The 23,857-nt window shown below is 36.9% G+C and overlaps 1 protein-coding gene across 1 annotated transcript in view; it reads right to left on the reverse strand.

Moving 5' to 3' along the window:
* DNAH12 (dynein axonemal heavy chain 12) overlaps window positions 1-23,857 on the reverse strand; it is a 199,297-nt gene that overhangs the window by 163,576 nt on the left and 11,864 nt on the right. The window contains exons 3-13 of the mRNA XM_026501080.4: window positions 19,031-19,112; window positions 18,818-18,844; window positions 11,713-11,902; window positions 10,917-10,989; window positions 9,941-10,099; window positions 9,531-9,726; window positions 6,807-6,995; window positions 5,739-5,895; window positions 4,987-5,078; window positions 3,871-4,049; window positions 1,214-1,349 (exon numbers count right to left, since the gene is read on the reverse strand). Of these exons, the coding sequence (XP_026356865.3) occupies window positions 1,214-1,349; window positions 3,871-4,049; window positions 4,987-5,078; window positions 5,739-5,895; window positions 6,807-6,995; window positions 9,531-9,726; window positions 9,941-10,099; window positions 10,917-10,989; window positions 11,713-11,902; window positions 18,818-18,844; window positions 19,031-19,112 (1,480 nt within the window). The remainder of the gene's footprint in view (window positions 1-1,213; window positions 1,350-3,870; window positions 4,050-4,986; window positions 5,079-5,738; window positions 5,896-6,806; window positions 6,996-9,530; window positions 9,727-9,940; window positions 10,100-10,916; window positions 10,990-11,712; window positions 11,903-18,817; window positions 18,845-19,030; window positions 19,113-23,857) is intronic.

Genomic DNA, 23,857 nt, shown 5'->3' on the forward strand with positions numbered 1-23,857 from the left:
ACTACTTTAGGAAAGAGTTTTGCCTTAGCTAGTAAAGGTGAAAATAAATATATATTATAATACCTGGGAGAAATGCATGAATATATACACCAGGATACATGTACAGAAATGTTCCCAGCAACATTGTTATTAATAGCAAAAGTAGAAACAAACCAAATATCCAGAGCAATAAAACTAAAATGATAAATTAATGTATGGTTATATAATAGTGAATATAAGACAGCAATGAAAATAAACTTAAGAAACAATGGCATTACTAACATAATGTTGACAAGATGCAAAAGAATAGAAACAGTATGACTCTATTTATATAAAGATCTAAATGAGACAATAATTAGTTATATTGATTAGGAATGCATATTTAGATGGTAAAACTCTATGGAAGTGCAAGGAAGTGATTACTATGAAAGTCAGGATAGCGTTCACATCCAGGAAAAACAGCAGACTGTGATGAGCTTCTAGTGTGTTGATAAGGTTCTATTTCTTCCCTGGGTGATAATCATGGGGTGTTTACTTTATAATATTTTAAATTGTACAAATTATGTTTTATGCAATTTGGGGTATGTGTGTTATATTTCACATTTTAAACAAAGAATTAGAGTACAATGTAGATGAACGGATACATAATCTTGTGCTGGGGAAGGCATAGGCGTACTACTAAATGTAGAAATTATAAAAGAAGGAAAAATTTTGGGGCGCCTGGGTGGCACAGTGGTTAAGCGTCTGCCTTCGGCTCAGGGCGTGATCCCAGCGTTATGGGATCGAGCCCCACATCAGGCTCTTCCGCTATGAGCCTGCTTCTTCCTCTCCCACTCCCCCTGCTTGTGTTCCCTCCCTCGCTGGCTGTCTCTATCTCTGTCAAATAAATAAATTAAAAAATCTTTAAAAAAAAAAAAGAAGGAAAAAATTTTAAGCCCATGTTGTTTGAGGATACACACATAGTTGGTGGGACTAAAGAATAAAAATGTGAGATTACTGTAGAAACCACGGCGAAACCTCTAGGGGAGAGAGGGAGAGAAGCAGTTATGATCAGAAAGTCACATGCAGAGGGATTCAGGGGTACAGGAAATATCCTGTTTCTTAACTTTGGTCATGGCAATATAGGTGGGCACTTTATAACTCTTTGTTTATATGTTCTACACATTTTCAATATGTTTGTCATATTTCACAACAAAAAGAAACTAATTTAAAAATGTAAATTAAAGATTCTTACCTTGATCCGTAAAGCCAACTCTTGAATCCCTGTAGTCCGGGCTTTTTCTACATAAGATATCAGGTCCATCATCTCTTCTGTTGTCTCAGGGGTTTTTAATGCATGCTCTTTAATTGCTTCAAATTCGCTGCAAATACTGACATAATACTCTGCTTTACTATGGTTATGGTAATTAATGCCATATCATACTCAATACATGTGTGTTATTATGATCATTGTAAAATATGAACTGTGATAGCCTCAAAATATTAAGTCACTAAGATGTCTTAAAACATTTAAGGACAACTTATCTGATATAACAGCGTACATCTTATATCTACAAAATCTACAAAATTGAGGTAACATTTTCACGTGGAAGTTATGGTATATTAAAAAATTTTTTTTTCTACAGATCTCTTTAACTCTCTTGAACACCCAGTTACGCAGTGTGATATAGGGCATACTGAGGAATGGCAGCCAGGCCAATATGAATACAAAGAAGGGGACATCACATGAAGCTGGAAAGGTGAGGAGGAATTAGACCGTGGAGGGCTTGATAGTTCATTCTTGATTATCACAAATTTAGGAGGGATGCATTAAAGTGGATAATGACAAAAAGACAGGTGATCCTATGGGGGCACTTTCTTCTTGCTAAAGCAGAATCAAGTCCCTTGGGGAGAGACATTACAGCAAAAGACGAGGAAGCAAACAAAATGATTGAGAGCAAGGTGGCCTAAGCAGATGTCAAACCAACCTGTGAGCAAGCAAACTGCTCTTTAATGATTATTAACTTTTTAATAAATTGTACTTTACTTAATGGCACACATTCCTCCTTTTGGTGTCATCTATTTCAAGTATGGAATTCAAATAGAAAAGAATTAAAGAATGAACTAGACAGAGGAATCTGGACAACTTTTCAGCTGCTCTTATGTCATGGGTTTATAGTAAGATAAAGTTATTTTGTTGGAAGTAACAGAATTTTCCAGAAAAGTCACACATACTCCAAAAGTAAATACCAAAAAAAGTCATGTTAAACATAAATCATTTTTTGATTACGGCATTGTCATTGCTCTTACTCAATGGGATTGTTAGAAATGGATGCTTTGCCATCTTTGATATCTTTTTGTATAGTAGTATGATTGGTACAAAGTATGCCTGACAATATTTGACTTTTTGACAGCCATCTATTTTTTATTCATTTAAAACTATTTATTGATGTGATAGCTCCCTTAATTGGGCACCTATTCTATGCCCCGCATTGTACCAGATGCTTTACAAATGTTATCTGTGACCCTAACATTAGTCCTGCAAGGAGGGTGTTGTTTTTTATGGCTGGCACAGCAGGAAACTGAGGCTCAGAGAAATGAAGTAACTTGCCTAGAGTCACAGAACCAGTTCATCACAGAGCCAGGATTCAAATCCAGGTCTTTCTGTTTCCAAAGCACGTGATTTTATCACATTGCTTCTGGGAAAACAAACATACTAGCTAACGCGGATTGAGTTCCGTGTTCCAGGCACTGTCCTAGGTGCTTTGTATATATTGGTTTTAATCTTCCCAGAAATTACAAACTAAGATTCTTTGGGGGCCAGACAGGCAATAAATAAGTTAAATGAGTTGGATGATGAGTTGCTTGAGCAGTGGCTGAACAAACCAAAGGACACATTCCCTTTGTAAGATGAAAACTGCTTCTCAGCTCCATTTACCACTGAAGGCCCAACATGGCACAGTCTTCCCACTTTTTCAAGAAAAGTAGAAGATCTGGAATGTGCGTGTGTGTGTGTGTGTGTGTGTGTGTGTGTAAAATCTCCTAATTTTGAAATGTTGGTAGCCAATTCAATATGTGTTCAAACAAAACAAAACACAGCATGAAACAAATAAAAACAGCTGCATGACCTATTCAGATAGCAGACCACCGGTTTGTGAATCCAATTTTACAGCCACTCTGCAAAGTCGGCACTGCTGTCGCTATTTTACACATGACGAAAATAAGCTAGGTGACGCAACAAGTAAATACTGAGGTCAGGAACAATCCCAGATCTTGCCAATATCATTGAAAGTCTATAGTCTCTCCGTTTTCATGCAACCTGTATCCAAACACTGGTTTATTTCAATTTCTTTTTTAAAAAATTCTGGGTTGCCTCAAAATAACTCTCAAACAGTATCAAACAAAAACCAGATCGTTGGGACTACAAAGGAAACTCCTTAGGAGGCAGCTATGAGGGGCGCCTGGGTGGCTTAGTCGGTTAAGCCTCTGCCTTTGGCTCAGGTCATGATCCCAGAGTCTTGGGATCGAGTCCCACATCTGGCTCCCCGCTCAGCAGGGAGTATGCTTCTCCCTCTGCCCCTCCACACCACTACCGCTCTCTGGCATTCTCTCTCTCACAAAAATAAATAAATAAAATATTTTTTTTAAAAAGGAGGCAGCTATGAAGAGAAAGTTGTGAGTACTTACATTTTAATCTTTTAAAAAATTTTTTTAAATTAGTTTATTTACTTATTTACTTACTTACTTAAAGTTATCTCTACACCCAACGTGGGGATCGAACGCACAACCCCGAGATGAAGAGTCAAGTAACTGAGCCAGCCAGATGCTCCTCATATTTTAAACAAGAGTTATTATTAGCAAAATATTTCTTTTAGCACATTAATTCTGGGTTCAGCAATTACTTCTACTTACCTTTCATTTTCTTTTCTATGTTTTGAAGCTATGTCGTTTAATAATATGTTTGCAAAGGTTTTCGCTTTGTTTGTTAGGCCTATCTTCAAATCTTCACAATCCAAACGCACCATAGGGTAATGAACCCACTGAGGCAAAAGCATTATTTCTGAGGCAAGACTGAAAAATCTTCCTATAAACTTAAAATTTTAAAAAAAATTTTAAAAAAGCATTTAAAATTCAGATCCAAGTATATTACTTGCACAGCTAAAAATCTTCAAAACGAAGTAAAACTCTTGAGCAAAGATACCCTAAAATTGTCCCACATGGCTCCCCCTTAACATTTCCAACTACATATTCTAAATCTGCCATGTACTGCCTTCCTATGTTACCTGTTCCACAGCTGTGTTGGTTCATTTGACACCCCTAAACCCTTTTGGTCTTTGTCCATGTTACATTCCCTCTCTTCTCCACCAGTAAACATCGACTTCAAAGTCTAGCTCACTTTTCACTTCTTCAAGAAACCTTCACCAATCTTCCAAAGCAGAAACAATCATTCCCTCTTCTTTGCTTCCAAAACACTTTGTGCACATTTCCATTCCAGTACTTATCTGCACATGTCGTAGTTGTCACTCCTATGTCTGGCTTCTAGGCCAAATATAAGCTACTGAGGACAATGTGTATGTATCATTTATCTTTACGTCACCAAAATCTTGCTACATGTCTGAATGTGATTGTTGAAGCAATGAATAAGTAAATGAATCACTAAAGTAATTATTTGGTGAACCTACAGGCTTACTAAAATGATATTCTGAATAAGAAATTCTATTAACTTTGGGGTGCCTGGGTGGCACAGCGGTTAAGCGTCTGCCTTCGGCTCAGGGCGTGATCCTGGCGTTGTGGGATCGAGCCCCACATCAGGCTCCTCTGCTATGAGCCTGCTTCTTCCTCTCCCACTCCCCCTGCTTGTGTTCCCTCTCTCGCTGGCTGTCTCTATCTCTGTCAAATAAATAAATAAAATCTTAAAAAAAAAAAAAGAAATTCTATTAACTTTAATTGAAGCATTTAATTCCAAAAAAAAAGACCCTAATTTAAAAAAAGTCAAAGGCATTAATGAAAAACAGAATTACCATTTACCTCTGTGTATTCATCAAAAGTATGTTCTTCTGCCTGAAAAGTCTCTATCATCTCATCTGCAGTCCCATCAAGAAGCCAATTGTATTTTTCAACTGAAAATTAATAATCTAATTTAAATCTCAATAATAAGACCCATTCAAAAAGATAAAGCACTTTTTGATATGGTCATGGAAAGAAGTAGAGTATTCCATTAAATATTATTAATAGAGAATTAACATATATGTATAGGAATAGAATAAAATAGACTTAACAAGCAAACCAGGTTAAACGTGGCATTTTAAGATAAAGATAATAGCGTATGTAATGATCTTACAATAACTTAGAGGTACAGATAAGCCAGTTAATAGAAGGTTTTGATTAAGAGAATGTCAAATAACTATCCTGACCCCATACACACTTGAGGAGACTGTAGAACTGAGATGCAGTCTCTTCAAAACTATCCTTCAAAATTATCTTAATTTAAACCTTGATTTAGCTTTCTCCTTATTCCAACATCTCTTTTCTCTACTTTTTTGCTTTATTACTCTACTTTTTTGTTCCTGTTAACATTCACCCTTCGGGCTAAACAACAGAATTCAAGTTTCTTGGTTTTGATCTTTGATTCTGCCAAAAGCCACACCAATGCTGACTTCTGGCTCTCCCTGCTTTTTTCATGACAGCCCCAGACAACCAATACTTGACCAATTTCCAGCAAAAATAAAAATGGTATTCTTTTATGATAAAAGGTATAATATCATATATGTGATACATACCGTACATCTCATAATGTTTTCTTGCACCCTCTAAGTTATGATGTACTGCGAACTTCAGTGTAGTAAGAGCCCATTGTAACACGTGTTCAGGAAGTTGTGTGTCAAGATTTACAGCTGGTGAAGTTCCTGAGAGCCAAGAGGGAACCGTTTGGACATTCTAACAAAAATTAAAATGACCATAAATGAAATAATTATCTGTGCAGTTTGTCTATACGTAGCTCTTATACAATATTTTTAAACAATCTTTTCAGATTTCAATGGTCCAAAGAAAGATAACCCGATGCAAAATCATGATTTAAAATTATATAGTTTGGGGCGCCTGGGTGGCACAGCGGTTAAGCCTCTGCCTTTGGCTCAGGGCGTGATCCCGGCGTTATGGGATCGAGCCCCACATCAGGCTCCTCCGCTGTGAGCCTGCTTCTTCCTCTCCCACTCGCCCTGCTTGTGTTCCCTCTCTCACTGGCTGTCTCTATCTCTGTCAAATAAATAAACAAAAAATCTTTAAAAATAAATAAATAAATAAAATTGTATAGTTTGGGGCACCTGGCTGGCTCAGTCAGTAGAGCATGCAACGCTTGATCTCAGGGTTTGGGAGTTTGAGCCCCACATTGGGTGTAGAGATTACTTAAAAATAAAATTTTTAAAAATAATAAAATAAAATTGTATAGTTTGTAGTCTAATATAAAAATTAAGTTGAGTTTGTTTTCTATCATTCAACAAGTATTTATTGAATAACTATAATGTCTAAGTGATTATATTAGAAAGTAGAGAAAACAAACATGACATGGATCTTGTCCTTAAGAAGCTCACAACTATGTAGGGAAGATGAAATGGGCACATAAATATCAATTCCTAACCGTAATAAAAGTTCTAAGAAGGAAAACATCATTCCTAGCCAGGGAACTTTATCAAAGAGAAAGCACTTTCTAACTTAAAATAACTTGGAGGATAGAAATAAAACAGAGTTATAACATTTTATGTACATGTCCACTTTATAGTTTCAAATCCATTTAAAATTTTGAAAGAGACCCATATAAAGAAACCCAGTGGATAAGGATGGCAGAATACCTGTAGAGCTTCAGTTATCCGCTCTACCAAACCCAAAACAACATCTTCCAAATCTTGAAAGGTAGGATAAAATTCCATTTTATCATCATCAAATGTCAGTTCCATCTTAAATATTGGCAGCCCACGTTGGTCTTCTTGGTCAAAGAGTTTCACAAATCCTTCTACAGTTCTCTTTAAGAAATCCTTTAGCTGCATGATATCATAAATTATTACTTTAGAATATACAAATTCAACCTTTAACCTTTAGTTCAAAATCAGTGAGCTATTACATAATTAAGCTGTTCTATCAGTCCATTTAGTCCTGAAAATTATCTTCATTCAGCACAATATATTCCTACTAAATTTGGTCTAAAATAATAAATAGAACAATATATATGAACTTATTTTTTATAGAATATCAATAATCTTAATATGGCAACTAGAGTTTTCCACATTCTTTAGTAATTCTTTCCCAGGTACAGAAAACACTTTAGAGAACTAAACAACACGGTGAAGACTAATGGGAGGAGAGGCCAGACACCTGAGGGTGAGGGTGTTACGAGGTGACATGCACATGAGATAGTGGTATGCTAGAGCTATCTCCTAGTGTCAACTGTTAAATATTCAAGACTTCCATGAGCCAGTTACTAAACCGTTGGATGCTTGAAAATCACCATGGTGGGAATATTTACACCAGGAAATTGGCAAACACTACAAATTAGGGCTTTTCTCCCCCATCCCCAAAGCCGGATTTCCAGCACATTACTAGGTGAGGGTGAAGCCACTGGAACTTAGAAATGTGCCCAGTGAGTTACCAAAGTATGAATAATGCGTCGGGGTTTTTTTAAAGATTTTATTTATTTTAGTGAGGGGGAAGAGCAAAGGGAGAGAGAATCTCAAGCAGACTCCACACTGAGCGCAGAGCTGGACCCAGGGCTGCACCTCACAACCCCGAGATCATGACGTGAGCTGAAACCAAGCATAGGATGCTCAACCAACAGAGCCAGCCAAGTGCCCCTGAATAACGCGTACTTATGTGGAACCAGCTACTGGAAATTTAGCCAACCAGATAAATAAGATCTAAAACCATTTTCAAAATATTCCTCATCTCTACTTCTTATCAAATAATCATAGTCCTCCTAAGAGGATAAAAGTAAAAAGGAAACCATGTATATTAATTATAGGGTTATATGCTAGATATTAAATGTGTCCTTTAACGGACACATTGAAAAATTTATGGAATCTTTGGAGATATTTTCCAAAAGGGAAAGTTTTTATTCAAAACTATTTTTATAGAATTGTATTTCTACAATAGTAAAACTTTGAGGAGCCCATAAATACAAAATTAATAAAAATTAATATTTTCTTTAAAGATGATCAATTCCATTTCAAACCAAGATTTTATTGAGAAAAAAATGAGAATCAACCAACTTGGGATTACATATGTTCAAAAATATATTTACTAGGATAGCCCTTTGTTAATATTCTCCAATAAAGCTATGGATAATTAGTTGATAGCCTTTAAGCATAAGCCCAGTAATCACTCATAATATTGACACATACATCTAGACTTTCTTTTTATTTTAGATTGTTTCAGATATTGCTTCAGAAATGAAGTATTTTTATGCTAAACTAATTTAAATAAAATTATGGTAAAAATATTTTTCTTAACTTATTTCAAAATAATTACCTAGCACTATGTCTAAATAGGAATTTATTTAAAATAATAAACTAAAACATCAGTTTTAAACTCAACGCCCCAAAAATGAATAACCCAATTAAGAAATGGGCTTGTTTTTCCAAAGAAGACATACAGATGACTAACAGACATATGAAAAGATGCTCAACATCACTGATCATCAGGGAACTACAAATCAAAACTACGAGACATCACCTCACACTTGTCTGAATGGCTAAAATCAACAACACAAAGAAAACAGTTGTTGGGGAGGATGTGGAGAAAGGGGAACCATCTTGCATTGTTGGTGGGAATGCAAACTGGTGCAGCCACTGTGGAAAGCAGTATGGGGGTTCCTCAAAAAGTTAAAAATAGAACTACCTTACAATCCAGAAATTGCACTACTAGGCATTTACCCAAAGAATACAAAAATACTAATTTAAAGGGATACAAGCACCCTGATGTTTAGAGCAGCATTATCTACAATAGTCAAATTATGGAAGCAGCCCAAGTGTCCATAGATAGATAAAAGGATAAAGACAGTGTGGGGTGTATGTGTTTCTGTGTGTGTGTGTATAATGGAATATATATATATAATGGAATATTACTCAGCCATAAAAAAGGATGAAATCTTGCCATTTGCAATGACCTAGATGGAGATAGAGAATATAATGCTAAGTGAAATAAGTCAGAGAAACACGGATACCATACAATTTCACTCATATGTGGAATTTAAGAAACAAAACAAATGAGCAAAGTTCCGGGAAAAAAAGAGAGAGAGGCAAACCAAGAAACAGACTCATAACTACAGAGAATAAACTGATGGTTACAGAGGGGAGGGGAGTAGGAGAATGGGTTAAATAGGTGATAGGGATTAAGGAGGGCACTTGTCCTGATGAGCACCGGGTGATGTATGGAAGTGCTGAATCACTATATTGTTCACCTGAAACTAATATTACACTGTATGTTAACTAACTGGAATTTAAATAAAAACTTAAAAAATAATAAAGTAAAATATAAACTAATTTTATTAACATTATTATTTAAGATATATAGAACATATTTACCTGATTTGACATTAGTGTGGAAACACAGTTATAAAATGCATCCAATTTTTCAGGTTTGATGGCTTCTAGAGTTTCCTTCTTGGTAAAAAGATTTATAACCTTTGGATACCATGTGTTCATTATCTTCTCTTCTGCCTTTCTAGCTTGTATTGATAGATCATTTTTCAGTGATTCACAATCAATTGGCCCTTTAGCTCTATTTATGAGAAAAATAAAAATGATTTAAAGCAAATGATAAATATTGGTCTTAATACACAATTCTTTAAAAAATAAGATAAATTAAAAATTCTTTTAATCTAAAGAAAAGTTCTCAAGACTTATCAGTTTTAAAATGTATACAGTCAAAATAAAGAGACTCAAGCAGGAGACATTCAAATCTTAAATGTTAGTTAATAAATATGAGATTTTACCTAATCCCTGTTAAATCTAGCAAAACCGAATTGGAAAACGTCGTATAACCAAGATCCAGCAATATTTTCATAGTTGGATGAACAATGTGCAAATTAGCTGATATTTGATTTCTTGTCTGCACATAGCTAGAATGCCAAGGATTAGAATAATCCAGTCCTCTGGAAAAGCAAAACACTGTATCAAGCAGGATTCACACAATATGCTCTAAAGTTTCAGAAATAATAGTTATGACATGGAATTAGTATAAAGCAAGAGAAGAGGAAAATATGGTCAGCAATGGAAGCTTTAGGAGACATGCATGTAATAAAAATGCATCAAGATCTTGAAAGTGCATCTTCAGAGAGGACAGAGACCACTTGTAGGTAAGGCAGACTGATGGGCCAGGTGGGAGTGCCTGCTAACTTCACTGTGCTCTGGCTCAGTCACCTTGGTAGAGGTTAACGAACTCAGTCCTTGGGACTGGGGAGAAGGGATGAAGAAATCTGCCTGGCACACACCAAAGATTACTTAAGCCAAGTTGACCTATACATGAATAAAGGTTCCCCTAATTGTGTAAGCAGCAAATAGACAAGTTCAGAGCAAGGATACCTTCAGGAAGAAAAACAAAAACAAAAAAACAGTAGTGCTATTTTTTGGATGTATTAAAAACACCTTTGAGCTTCACAACTCTAGATTTAAATGTGAGATCAGCTTATTTTCAATCTGTTATCAAAACCTAGATGCAATTCTGTTTTTAAGATAATTTACTGGGGCGCCTGGGTGTCTCAGTCGGTTGAGCCTCCGACTCTTGATTTAGGCTGGGGTCATGATCTCAGGGTGGTGGGAATGGCACTGCACTGAGCCCTGTGTTGGGCAGGGAGTCTGCTTGGGATTCTCTCTCTCTCTCTCCCCCTCTGCCCCTCCCCCTGCTCATGTACTCTCTCTCTCTCTAAAATAAATAAATAAATCTTTAAATAATAATAGTAATTTACTCACTCAGGGGATTTAGGTAAAGGGCCTCCTTCATCTTCAAGCCACTTAACTGGAGGTTTCACGAGAACACTCCTCACTAAAATACATACATGCATTAATATTTTTTGAAAACCCTTGCAAGTCCTACTCAAACAAAAGTTTCTAACTTCTGATATTGGATAATATAGTTTATTGAGCATTAAAATGAGTAGAAGAAAAAAATTCTTTATTTGAAAAAAAATCAAGTTCTTGGTACTATTTTGGTTATTTGGGTGTGAATTCAGATACAGTAAAGCTTTAAGTTTTTAGCTTTTTGCATCCTATCTACTCAAACGCCACTTAAGAAAACTTATTCCAATAAAAATTGCAAATGTTAAATCCCTAATAAATCTCCCTAAATACAGTAATATTTTTATAATTCTGTAAACAGTATAACTACAGCAATAAAGACAAAGAGACAAATCAAAAAGCTATTAGCAAATAAGCACATAAAAATTACAAAGTCCCTTGACTTAACAAAGATTTCGACTAGATAATAAGCTCAAAATCAAAACTTTTTTTGAAGTAGATTTCATTTTTTTTTAAAGTAATCTCTACACCCAACATGGGGCTCGAACCTATAACCCCTGGATCAAGAGTCACATGCTCTACCAACTGAGCCAACCCGGCGCCCCTCAAAATAAAAACTTTAAATTAAAATAATATCTAAGAAATACATATAGCTAAACACATAGATGTTCATTATTCATATTTCTACTTTTGATTGGAGGGGTGGAGAACAAAAGCAAAAGAAGCTAGGCATGTGTTCAATGCTACTTACCCAGATACCTCTTCATGCTTTTTTCAAAGTCATTTGACACCTCATTTATGAGACTTTTCATGAGTTCTTCTCTTTCTTTCCCTTCCTTTAAAGACTCGGGTATCAACATTAACATGTGATCCAGCCATTCCTGCTGAATAGGTACTATAGGACTGCTTTCTACACATTGCTTCATATAAATATAGTTGAACTGAGAATATAATAAGAACAAATTGAGTGTTCTAACTTTTGTAGTATTTCAGTGTAACTCCTGAGCTCTCTATTCAAGACAACATTCTTTTCAGAATAGAAGTATCCTGAAAAATAACATGTTTTCAGAATAAAAACATTTTACCCAAAAGTATGACCTACAAAGAAACCATTTTTTTTAAGTGCTCAGTTTATATTTATTGAATGAATAAGAATTGGAAATTGGGACCAAAGAGTGGGCTGGGGAAGCTGGGTGTGCCCCTGTGTTATCCACTCAAACACCGAAATATTTAGCATTAATCTGTTAAACAGTCAGAAATTGGCAACTATGAACCCTAGCACAAAGGTACACTACTGATAAAACAACCAAGAATGACAGGAAATAACAGCAGTAAATTATGGGTGAGCATTATTAAGTATTTTAGCATATTTAATCAAGCTGATTAATTTAAAATATCACCAGGGTGGTTCCCCCTCCCAAGTCCGCATTTTACACTTGAGAAAGCTAATCTTGTCATAATCCCTTCACTTCAAACTACAGTTGGAGCCTCAGGTTTTCTGTATCAAAATACATATAAATGCGGACCCACCAGTATCTTAAATATACAATAGAAATTAATTAGATTGTCTTTAATATTTAAGAGTGTACTATGAGTTTAACATGCAAGTTTGTTGGGACTCTCTGAGTAGGAATACAGTATTGTAAAACAAAAAATGAATAATGTCTCATCTTGGGAAAAAATATGACTTTCTTGTGGGCAATATGTGTGTGGTTTAAAAGGAGAACAGAATAATGGTTAAGAAAAAAGAAAGAGGAGGGACACCTGGGTGGCTCAGTCAGTTAAGCGTCTGCCTTCAGCTCAGGTCATGATCCCAGGGTCCTGGGATTGAGCCCTGCATCAGGCTCCTTGCTCAGCAGAGAGCCTGCTTCTCCCTCTGCTCGCCACTCCCCCTGCTTGCGCGCTCTCTCTCTCTCTCTCTCTGACAAACGAATAAATAAAATCTTTAAAAAAGAAAAAAGGAAGAGGAGAAAAGGCTATAGGGTGTGGATAAGAACAGAAAGGTAGCAGCTAAATGAAACCAGAAGAAACAGAGATGGGCTCCAATACAGCATACTCAAGTGGTGGGGCAGGAACAGAACCAATTAGAATTTAATCTGGAGAGAGGCATCTGAGTAGAGTAAGAACCAATTGGTCACCTCCGGGACAGTGTGAGATAATCACAAAAACAAATTGATTTAGGCACACAGGAGCCTCAAGCAGGAAAGGACCCTGTTTTCCTGGAGAGTAAGAAAGGGGACTGAAGGGAATGGAGGGCCTGGGGTGGTGGACCAAACAGAAGATCATAGCCTCAAAGGAGTCAAATAGGGAAATCTAGAGAGAAACAGGAATTGGAAAGAGGAGAAAGCGATTATTTAGAACCTTTATGTTGGGCAAAGGGCTATAAGCAATATAGACCTCCGCTTCTGATGCCCATCAACAATATACAGCTGGTGTCCCTGCATTTCATGTCACTGTTACATGGCTAACCTGTGATCACAACGGCTCCATATCCTGGATGAAAGCAGTCAGGGCTGGAGGAGAGCGCCCTGCCAGGGAAGTGAAGGCAGGGTGGCAAGTCTAGAGGTTCTTGCCACTGGATCTGTACATGGTGGCAGCCAAAATGAATTTCTAGCAGGTGAAATGTCATATATTTCCTAAAAGGAGCTTTGTAGATGAATCATGAGCAAAATCCCTCAGCTTTTAATACCTGGAAGAATAAATCATGCTCTCTGGAGCCCTCAGGTATGAACTATAAATTCATTGGAGGTCAGGTGTCCAGGCACGAAAACATTTTGCTCTGTCTTTTCAAAGAAATCATTTTATATTTTTCTTTATTTTTGATGAGTTCTTGCCAAATTAATGTTCTTGTATGCTTTTCATTTTCTCAAGGCAAAACAAAGATCCTTTGCCTAACTCATTATTCCTCATTCAACAAATATTCATTAATTCAATGAATTTTCATTGTTCCAGTAAACACAACAGACAGAGCCCCTGCTTCTCTTGAAGATTATATTCTGGTACAACAGCAGTATAATTTTATAAATCTCCCATAACAATAAGTAATCTGACAAAAATAGACAAGAACAAGTAGAAAGACAGCACTTAATCTTGGTAAAGATATTTTAACATGAAAATTTCAGTTTGTCTCAAAATTAATTTAATGTAATCCCAATAAAAATATCTGCATATATTTTTATAGAACCAGACATGTTGAGCCTAAAGTTCTTGTGGAAAAATAAACATGTGAGAATAGCCAGAAAGAATATCTACAAGGGAGGACTAGCCTTAGGAAACATTAAAACATATTATAAGGTCTCTCTAATTAAAACAATGTGGTACAGGAGACTGAATAGACAAATTAGCAGGGAAAAAAAGAAAGTCTAGAAATAGACCCAGTATGTAGGAAAATTTAGCATATGATAAATGTGGTGTCTCAAATCAGTCAGTGGAGCAAAGATGAAGATTTTAAAAAATAGTTCTGGGACAAATAGCTATTTGTCAAAAGAGAAATTTAATCCATACCTTCCACCATAGACAAAAATAAATCCCAAATCGATCAAGAATTTAAACAATAAAACTACACAAGGACCCAAAAAAATGGATAACTGCTGCTATAATTGAGGGTAGGGGAAAACTTTCTAGCTATGATTCAAGTTCCAGACATAAAAAAGAGAAAATGACTGACAAATTCTGACTACATAAAAATTAAAATGTTTGTACGGCAAAGCAAGTCACAATAAAAATGATCAAAAGACAAATGACAATCTGGGACAAAAGATTTGCAACATATATCTCAAAGTATAAAGAATGCTTAAAAATGTAAGGGATAGATGAAATTTGAGGACATTATGCTCAATGAAATAGGCCAATGACAAAAAAACAACTATTATATAATTCCACTTATATGAGGTATCTAGAGTAGTCTAATTCATAGAAATAGAATGGTAGTTACCAGGGACTGAGGCAAGAGACAAATGGGGAGTTGTTTAGTGAGTATACAGTTTCAGTTTCACAAGATGAAAAATTCTAGAGATTGGATACACAACTATGTGAAGAAACACCACTGAACTGTACACTTAAAAATGGTTAAGATAGGGGCGCCTGGGTGGCTCAGGTGGTTGAGCGTCCAACTCTTGGTTTTGGCTCAGGTCATGATCTCCGGGCCTTGGGATCGAGCCCTGTGTTGGGCTCCATGCTCAGCACAGAGTCTGCTTGAGATTCTCTCTCCCTCTTCCTCTGCCCCTCCCCCCACTCGTGCTCACTTTCTCTCTTTCTCTCAAATAAATAAATAAAATCTTTTAAAAAATAAATTTAAAAAAATGGTTAAGATGGTAAATTTTATGTTGTGTGTATTTTACCAGATTTTAATTTCAGGGAAAATAAGATCAAAACCCAAAAGAAAAATTGGGAGAAAATATGAACCAACCTTTTGCAATAAAAATATTATGAAAATGGTCCTTAACTCTACGAAAAATATTTAATCCTACTCATAATTAAAGAAAGCTTACTTAAACTACTCTGAGATACCATTTGTCATCCATCAGACTGATAAAAAGTAAAAAATATGACCCCCACATTCTGTGGTGAGACTATGGGGAAGAAGTACTCTCACAAATTGCAAGTAGGAATGTGAATTGGCACAATCCTTTTGCAGAGAAATTTTGCGATATCTACCAAAACCGCATATTGACCCAGCAGTCCAACTTCTAGAAATTGAGAATACACCTCCAACAACACGAAAACACACATACAAGGTTATTCATGGCAGCAAAAATTTGAAACATACGAGAGTGCCCAAATAAATTATTATACATCTACACATTGACGTTCTGTGCAGCAGTGAAAAAGAATGAGGAAATCAAATCAACACATTGTACACCTTAAACTTACACAATGTTATATGTCAATTCCATCTCAAGAAAGCTAGAAAAGAAAAAAGAGTGAAGAAGATCTCTATAAACTGATATAGAGTGACCTCTAGGTATGTTGTTAAGTTAAACAAAATGCAAACATAACATAATAAAAAGAATAATATTTAAATTATGATGCATTTTATGTAAGATTAAAGGGGAAATAAGAAAATAAATCTCTTCCTTTATGAAAAATTAAACACAGGAAGGATAAATCAGAAATTAATGAGACTGGTTATTTAAAGGGAGTGGGTTTGGGGTGCCTGGGTGGCTCAGTTGGTTCAGCATCTGCCTTCAGCTCAGGTCATGATCCCAGGGTACTGGGATCGAGTTCTGCATCAGGCTCCCTGCTCAGTGGGGAGCCTGCTTCTCCCTCTCCCTCTGACTGCCACACCGCCCTGCTTGTGCTTTTGCTCTCTCTCTCTCTCTCTCCTTGTCCAAAAAATAAATAAAATCTTTTAAAAATAAATAGACAAAAAATGAAAGTCAGCTGGAGGTCTAGCGAAAACAGTATTAAAAAAACATCCCTTGGATTTGGTAATCAGTGATCACTGGTGACACTAATGATGAAGAGGTGGGGTTCCTACATGCCAGATTACCAAAAGCATGGGTTCAGAAGTGCAGAAGTGAATGACTGCTTCATGCCTGGCTACCTATTTTAGATTGTAAGATACCAGAAGGTAAGAACTGTGGATGAAGAGTGAGGATGCTAAGCACATACACACAAATATGCCTTACAATTCACCCAACCTCATGTTAAATATTTATGAATGTTTTCTATCAGTTCTTATATCCAGTAAAGAGGCAAATACACAGCCAAAGTCTCCATAAAGGTTGGGAGGGAGGTGAGGGAGAAAGAAAGAAAGAAAGAAAGAAAGAAAGAAAGAAAGAAAGAAAGAAAGAAAGAAAGAAAGAAAGAAAGGGAGGGAAGGAGGGAGGGAGGGAGGGAAGGAGGGAGGGAGGAAGGAAAGAAGGAAGGAAGGAAGGAAGGAAGGAAGGAAGGAAGGAAGGAAGGAAGGAAGGAAGAAAAGGAAAGAAAAGAAAAGGAGAGAAAGAGAAAGAAAGATAGAAAAAAAGAAAAAGAGAAAACTTGGAGTAGCTAAAATTAGGCTCTTCCACAGATCCTCAGTACCAGGATGGATTCTGAGCCCTCTATCCCCAAAGGGAACTTGAAAAGACTTGGAAAGCCAGTACCCCCATCTGGGAACATGCTGCATGAATTTCTCTTTTGTGTAGCCAGCTCCATAGGTTCCCATATCATTTGCTGTAAAATAAATATTATGTGTCATCATCTTCCCACCAATCACACCATAGACCCATGTTGTTATCTATGCAGTCAGTGCCATTTAAAAAAAAATTTTCTATTTATTTATTTGAGAAAGAGAGTGAGTGAGTGTGTACACAGAGGAAGAGGGAAAAGCAGACTCCCTGCTGAGCAGCGCGGGGCTCGATCCCAGGACCCTGAGATCATGACCTGAGCCGAAGGAAGACGTTTAACCGACTGAGCCACATAGGTGCCCCAGTCACTGCCATTTATTTTCAAATCTAGAATCTACAGTGACTGTGTCAGTTTAGCTCTGTTATCAACCTTCCGGGGTGTCTCTATGCTCATTTGAAGAGTCAGAGGTGAAAGACAGGTGATGTAGCACTTCTGTTTTTAATAATTACAGCTTAAACTAGCCAGTAATTTTTAGTCCTTGAAGGAACTTCAGGAAGCTACCCAGGATTACTGAAAAGTCTTTCCATCTAATGAGATAGTCTGGTAATTTACTAGTTTTGTATCTTTGGTTGAATAGAAATATTTCAAAATGGTATGTGACCACTTGATGTAGAGTCTGGGTTTCTCTCTAATAAATCCCTTTGCCAAATGCAGGAGGTGCAGACTTGCTATTGGCAGGAGTGAAGCAAGTGAGCGAGTAAAACTATCCCAGTGTGGGGGCGTCTCCTACAAGAGTTCAGTCTTGATCAAAGCGTCAGTGCAGGAATCGGCTCCTGGGAGGTCAGAGTATCTCCTGACAGGACCTGCCCACCACATCTGGGCCATGAATGTTGGCATCGTTTGAGGTGGTAGGCAGGGTGCCTGCCTTCTGGTATATTGGGGTGAGTCAGTAAGCCAGCCAAGGAGATGCTGGATGATTAAGCAAGAAACGAGGGATTCTTGATTAAACTGAAGACTTCATTTGGGAACCAAAAATCTTAACAAATAATCTCTTGGACCTTGAGGCACATAATCCCCCTGAAAAGTATGCACTTTTTTCTAGCAAAATTTTGTTGGGGGTTATGTTATTGAGGAATGAACTGAGATAAATGTGTGGAACTTTTATTTAATGGCATACTACACTAGAAATCTGAAGACCTGCGGGAGATTGAAAATTCTAACTCTTGTTATAACTTTTTAAAAGGTTGTGAAATTATAAAAATGCACATGAATCAAGTTTTAATATACTGTATGATGGGTGGGTGAGGCTGTTCATTGTACCATTTCTTTCTTTGAATTCTCAGGCATGGTTTGGCAGTGCAAGAACTCTGTAACGCTAACAAATTCAATAAAAATTAAATATGCAGGAAAAAATAAAATAAAATCTAGCATCTAGCATGTGGATAGCACCCTATAGATTCTCAGTAAGTAATCATTATTATATCAATATTAGAACGGTGAAAGTGAAATGCATTTCCTTTATAATGGCAACTTTAAAATTTTTTTCCCAGTTTCTGGAATAAGAACTAAAACATTCACAACTAATCCTCAAATAACAAATGGGAACAAAAACATAACTCTTAAAACCCCTATTGTCATCCATGACATTTTGTTCCTTTTGACACAGAAAATGAAAATCTCAGTTTCTAAATTTCTTCCTCTTCTAGAATGGGTCTTATTGGTAGGTGGTTTTAGAAGGAGCTACTTTGTCATAATTAGTTTGAACATTTTCAAAACATGAAATATAAAAAAAAAATTGAACTCACTCCTTTCTTTTTAATTTCACTGGTCATCTGTCAAAAGCAAACAAATAAGACATAATTAAATCAAGAAGAAAAAAATTGTAAGTGATTTAAATGTATGTATTATGTATATGTATCATTCTCTTTAAAATACTAGTTGTATCGAGATCAACTTAAAATAATTACAAATTAAAATTGCATAAGGATAAACTTCTTAAAAAGACAACTTCAACTTACAGTTGGAGGATAATCTGGCTCTGGTTTTGGAGGTGTTCTTTTATCCAGCGTTCTGTCTAAACTTCTTTTAGCTCCATCAATTCTGGATTATAGTTTTAAAAATAGTTCATAGTTAAACTATTTACAGTTTCAAAAAATGTCTGACTCTCTTGAAGACAACATTAGGATATATTATCAAAACATTACGATTTGGGGGGGGCCACTGGCTGAGTCAGTGGAGCGTGTGACTCCTGACCTTGGGCTTATGAGTTCAAGTCCCACACTGGGAGTTGAGTTTACTTAAATAATAATCATAATAATAAAATATTACAATTTGAACATCTTTTCAACTATACTTACAGAAGAGATATTCAAGAGTTCTTTATCAACTAATGAATTATTGAACATTATACCAAAAATTAATGATGTACTATACCTTCACTGCTTGAATTTAAATAAAAAAATTTAAAAAATACAAAAAAAAATACAAGAGTTCTTCATCTTACTGGATTTTCTATAAGAAACAAATCCCGGGGCGCCTGGGTGGCATAGCGGTTAAGCGTCTGCCTTTGGCTCAGGGCGTGATCCTGGCGTTGTGATTGAGCCCCACATCAGGCTTTTCTGCTATGAGCCTGCTTCTTCCTCTCCCACTCCCCCTGCTTGTGTTCCCTCTCTTGCTGGCTGTCTCTATCTCTGTCAAATGAATAAATAAAATCTTAAAAAAAAAAAAAAAGAAAGAAACAAATCCCAATAGTCATTATCAATGAGACCTTAATTTTCAAATTATTCATGTATACTGTAAAAGAATGGGACTCAAAATAAAAATCAAATTTTTTTCAATTCAAACTTACAAATTTTAAGTTAATCCTGATGCTTAGTAGACCCTCATATGTACTGGCCCTGTTCAAAAGCCACCCTGTCAGAGAAGCCTTACCTTACCCCTTATATTAAGTAGCACTTCCTTCACTATGCGACCTTTCTATCCTCACTCACCTTGCTTCATAGAACATACCCACCATTTGACATATTATACGTTGTAGACTATTTTATTTATTGCCTTGTCCCTAATCCCCAGAATTTTACCCGGACAAATAGTAGGTACTTGATAAATAGTTTGAACAGAGAGGCACCTGGGTGGCTCAGTTGGTTAAGCGTCTGCCTTTGGCTCAGGTAATGATCCCAGGGTCCTGGGACAGAGCCACCATCCTCAGGCTCATCCCCGCTCTGTGGGGAGTCTGCTTCTCCCACTGCCCCTCCCCCTACTTGAGCTCTCTCTCAAATAAATAAAATCCTTTAAAAAAATAGTTTGAACATAGGAATTTATCATCCATAAAACAAAGTTATATCATCATCTGATCTGTCACCAAATATTTACTGAATGCTGATATTATGCAAGACACTCTACTAGGTTTTATTTAAATATAACAGCAACAAATCTCAAGGAATTGATAAACTGAAAGGGTGAGGAGATAAAAACAGGTACCATATGAAAGGCACGGGGCCCTGATGGTTCAGAGGAGGGGACAGGTTCACTTCCCCCTGGAGGCGTCTATAAAGGCTATATGAACAAGCTAGCATTTGCAATGAACTTTAATAATGGAGGGGATTTCAGGTGGAGATGTAGTTTTCCTGGGTAGATGGATCTGAACAAACATGACTCTCCTGAGGAACAGAAAGTCAAGGGAATGATCAAAGGAAAAAACAGGGAGTAGTAGGGAGTTGTCCAATATGTCCAGGAGTTATGGGACCAAATGGAGATGAGTTTGGAGAAATGGACTGGAATATTCAATAAGGGCCTCAAACAGCAGGGGTTTTTTATTCAATAGACGATGGGGAGTTGCTGAGAGTTTTTGAGCATGGAAAACTTTTTAGGAAGACAATTCTACCAGTTTGTAAAGGTAAATACAATGGGGGAGATGGCCAAAGCAGAGAGTATATAAGGAATAGAAAAGAGACCTGAGAAAGAAGATTGGAGGATGCCAAACATGACAGGAATAAGAAAAAAACACAATTAAAGGAGGCAAAGGAGACATGAGCAGAGAGGCAGGAGGAGAACCAAAAGGAATTTCAAGGAAAAGATGGCCACCAAAACCATAAAAGCATAGATGGGTAAGTTCCAGAGAGACAAGGGCCATGTCTGTTTTGCTCACTGCTCTATCCACAATACTTAGATAGTGTCCATCAAGGACAATAAATACCTATGGAATGATCACAATTGTGGATTTGGAAAAAATCTCATATATCTAATTCAGTACCTTATCTGATGCACAAATACTCTCAAAAATATCCAGGTGTACCCTGAGATGAGTGAGGGGGATGGCATTCATCACTTTCTGCGGTAGCCCAATTTATTGTCAGCTAGCTTATATTCTTAGAAACAAAAATTTTACATTGAGTTATATCCTTGTAACTTTTGTTCTCCAGAGCTATACACAAAAGGTCATATTCTTTTTCTGTTACCCTTCTGAAACTTAATGATACCTATCCAGTTCTTTCGATTATTCCTATCAATAAAAGTTACCATTTGTGGTGAGCTTATTAGGTTTTAGGCATTGGCTTAAGATCATTACATGCATGGATCTCGTTTAACTCTCCCAAAAATCCGAAGAGAAAAGCACTATCCTTATCTCCATCAAGATGAAGATAAGTAAAGTTACTTAACTTGCAAAATTCATGCATAGCTCATAAGCTGCAGAGACGGATACGAACTCAGGCCTGTCTGATGCCTGCCAGTCTATACTCTTACCCATTAAGCAAATCAGCCTCCTTCAAATGAGCTAGTTCCTCAAAATTCCTCTCTCCTCCATGGCTATTATGGTTTATCAACACCCTTCTTAGAGTGTGACTCCAGAATTCCAGATGTTATTTGACTGGTGCAGAGTGAAAATTTTCTATCACGCATTCTAGACATTTTACATTTATCAAAGCAGCCTAAGACTGAACTCACTTTTTTTTAAGTATGCTCTAAGCCCAACGTGGAGCTTGAACTCTTGACCCCAAGATCAAGAGTCCCATGCTCTACTGACTTAGCCAGCCAGGGGCCCCTGAATTAGCTTTTTTGAGTAGCCTCATTTCCACGTTAACTCTTGCTGAGTCTGACTAAACTAAAATTCCAAAGGCTTTTTCACAAGAAGTAGGAAATGTGGATGGAATATGGTCCTTCCTCTTTTCTTTGTGAATCATCAAGGCCTCGCCAGACTTCCTTTCATCTGTCATGATTTCCCCGAAGAACCCAGCTCTCCACCATCCATACTTTCAAGGAATTTGCCTTATACTTTGGTACACTGGTTGGCAGTAGCTGACTCGCACTGCAATTATCCCAACAAAAATATGCTTGACCTCTGTGAGCTCTTTATATATAACAGCCACCCTTTAAGATAGCAGCGATTTCCTTTCCTGTGGCGTGTCTTCTCCTACTGGCTATAAATTAAAAGAGCTGGGAAGAATATAAAAGTGAGCCTTTTCATTCTCTGTTTTTGCTTTGTGTGTTGACAGTCAAAAACAAATGAACAGAAATTGGATCATTTCAAAGGAACTGTGTAGGAGACCATGTGCAGTGTAAGAGAGAAAGGCTGGTCTAAATCAAGAAGGAGACAGTGGCTAAGGAGGAAGTGACTCATTCCTGGCACTCCGGAAAGCTACAAAATGATTTTTTTTTTCTCAGTCAAGTGTTCCCAGGCACTGGTCACAGGAGGGGCCCAGTTCTGCCCAGGACACCTTACATCCTACCTTAGTCCTGGAGCTCTTTCTATCAACAGACTTCACCCCACCTTTGAAACAGGCAAATCTACGTTCCTATTGCCTAATAGATAGAGGTAGCAAGAGACGGAAAATCACAAAATCCACAGTCTTCCAGAAAAAAATGTGTTTCTGGTATAAAAACCTTTCATCGCAAATGGATTTATCCTAAACAAACACATGGCAATTCTAATCTCAGTATTAATACAGCACCATGCTGTATTAGGTTATTTCGAGGCACTCTTTGTTATTAAGCACCCAAATGAGAGAGGTAGTACTTATACATTTGTACAAAGCACAAGAGTTAGGTTCCTCCTTTAAAAATTCCTTTATTCACTCATTCAGTTCATCAACAGTAACATGCCAGATGCTGCGCTTTGTGTTGAGATCTTTGCCCTTAAGTATGTCAAGTAAGTAGAAGAGCATGGCAACGAAGACACAACAGTACACTGTGTTGTTGAGGAAGTCACACTTCCTCGGATCTATTTGCTGATTGACCCTTCTGTACCCAACATCTAAATATTCTAATTCTTGGGGCACCTGGGTGGCTCAGTCGGTTGGGAGTCTGACTCTTGATTTCGGCTCAGGTCATGATCTCAGGGTCATGGGATCAAGCCCCATGTTGGGCTACACACTCAGTGTGAAGTCTGCTTGTCTCTCTCCCTCTCTCCTCCTCCTCTCTCTCTCTCAAATAAATAAAATCTTTAAAAATAAATAAATATTGTAATTCCTAAAGGCTTGGTCCTGAGCTGCCTTCTCCTCTAAATTTGTACTCTCTCTAGGTGATTTGAACTATTCCTCATAGCCTTAACCATCATCTACATTCTGCTGACTCCCAAATTTGTGTCTTTAGCCTAGACCTCTTCATATATATATATATATATATATATATATATATATATACACATATATATATACATATATATATCTCCAGCTGCCTACTTAACATATCCCCCCTTAGATGGCACATAAGCACCTCAACTTCAAAAATTACCTCCCCAGTCTCCTGGACTTCTGATTCTCTATAAATATAGACACTACCACCCACCTGGTTCCCAAAGCCAATCCAAAAGCAAGTCCTACTGATTCTGGATCCAAACCTATCCCCTG

This window comes from Ursus arctos, unplaced genomic scaffold (assembly GCF_023065955.2).
Source record: "Ursus arctos isolate Adak ecotype North America unplaced genomic scaffold, UrsArc2.0 scaffold_14, whole genome shotgun sequence".
NCBI lineage: Eukaryota > Metazoa > Chordata > Mammalia > Carnivora > Ursidae > Ursus > Ursus arctos.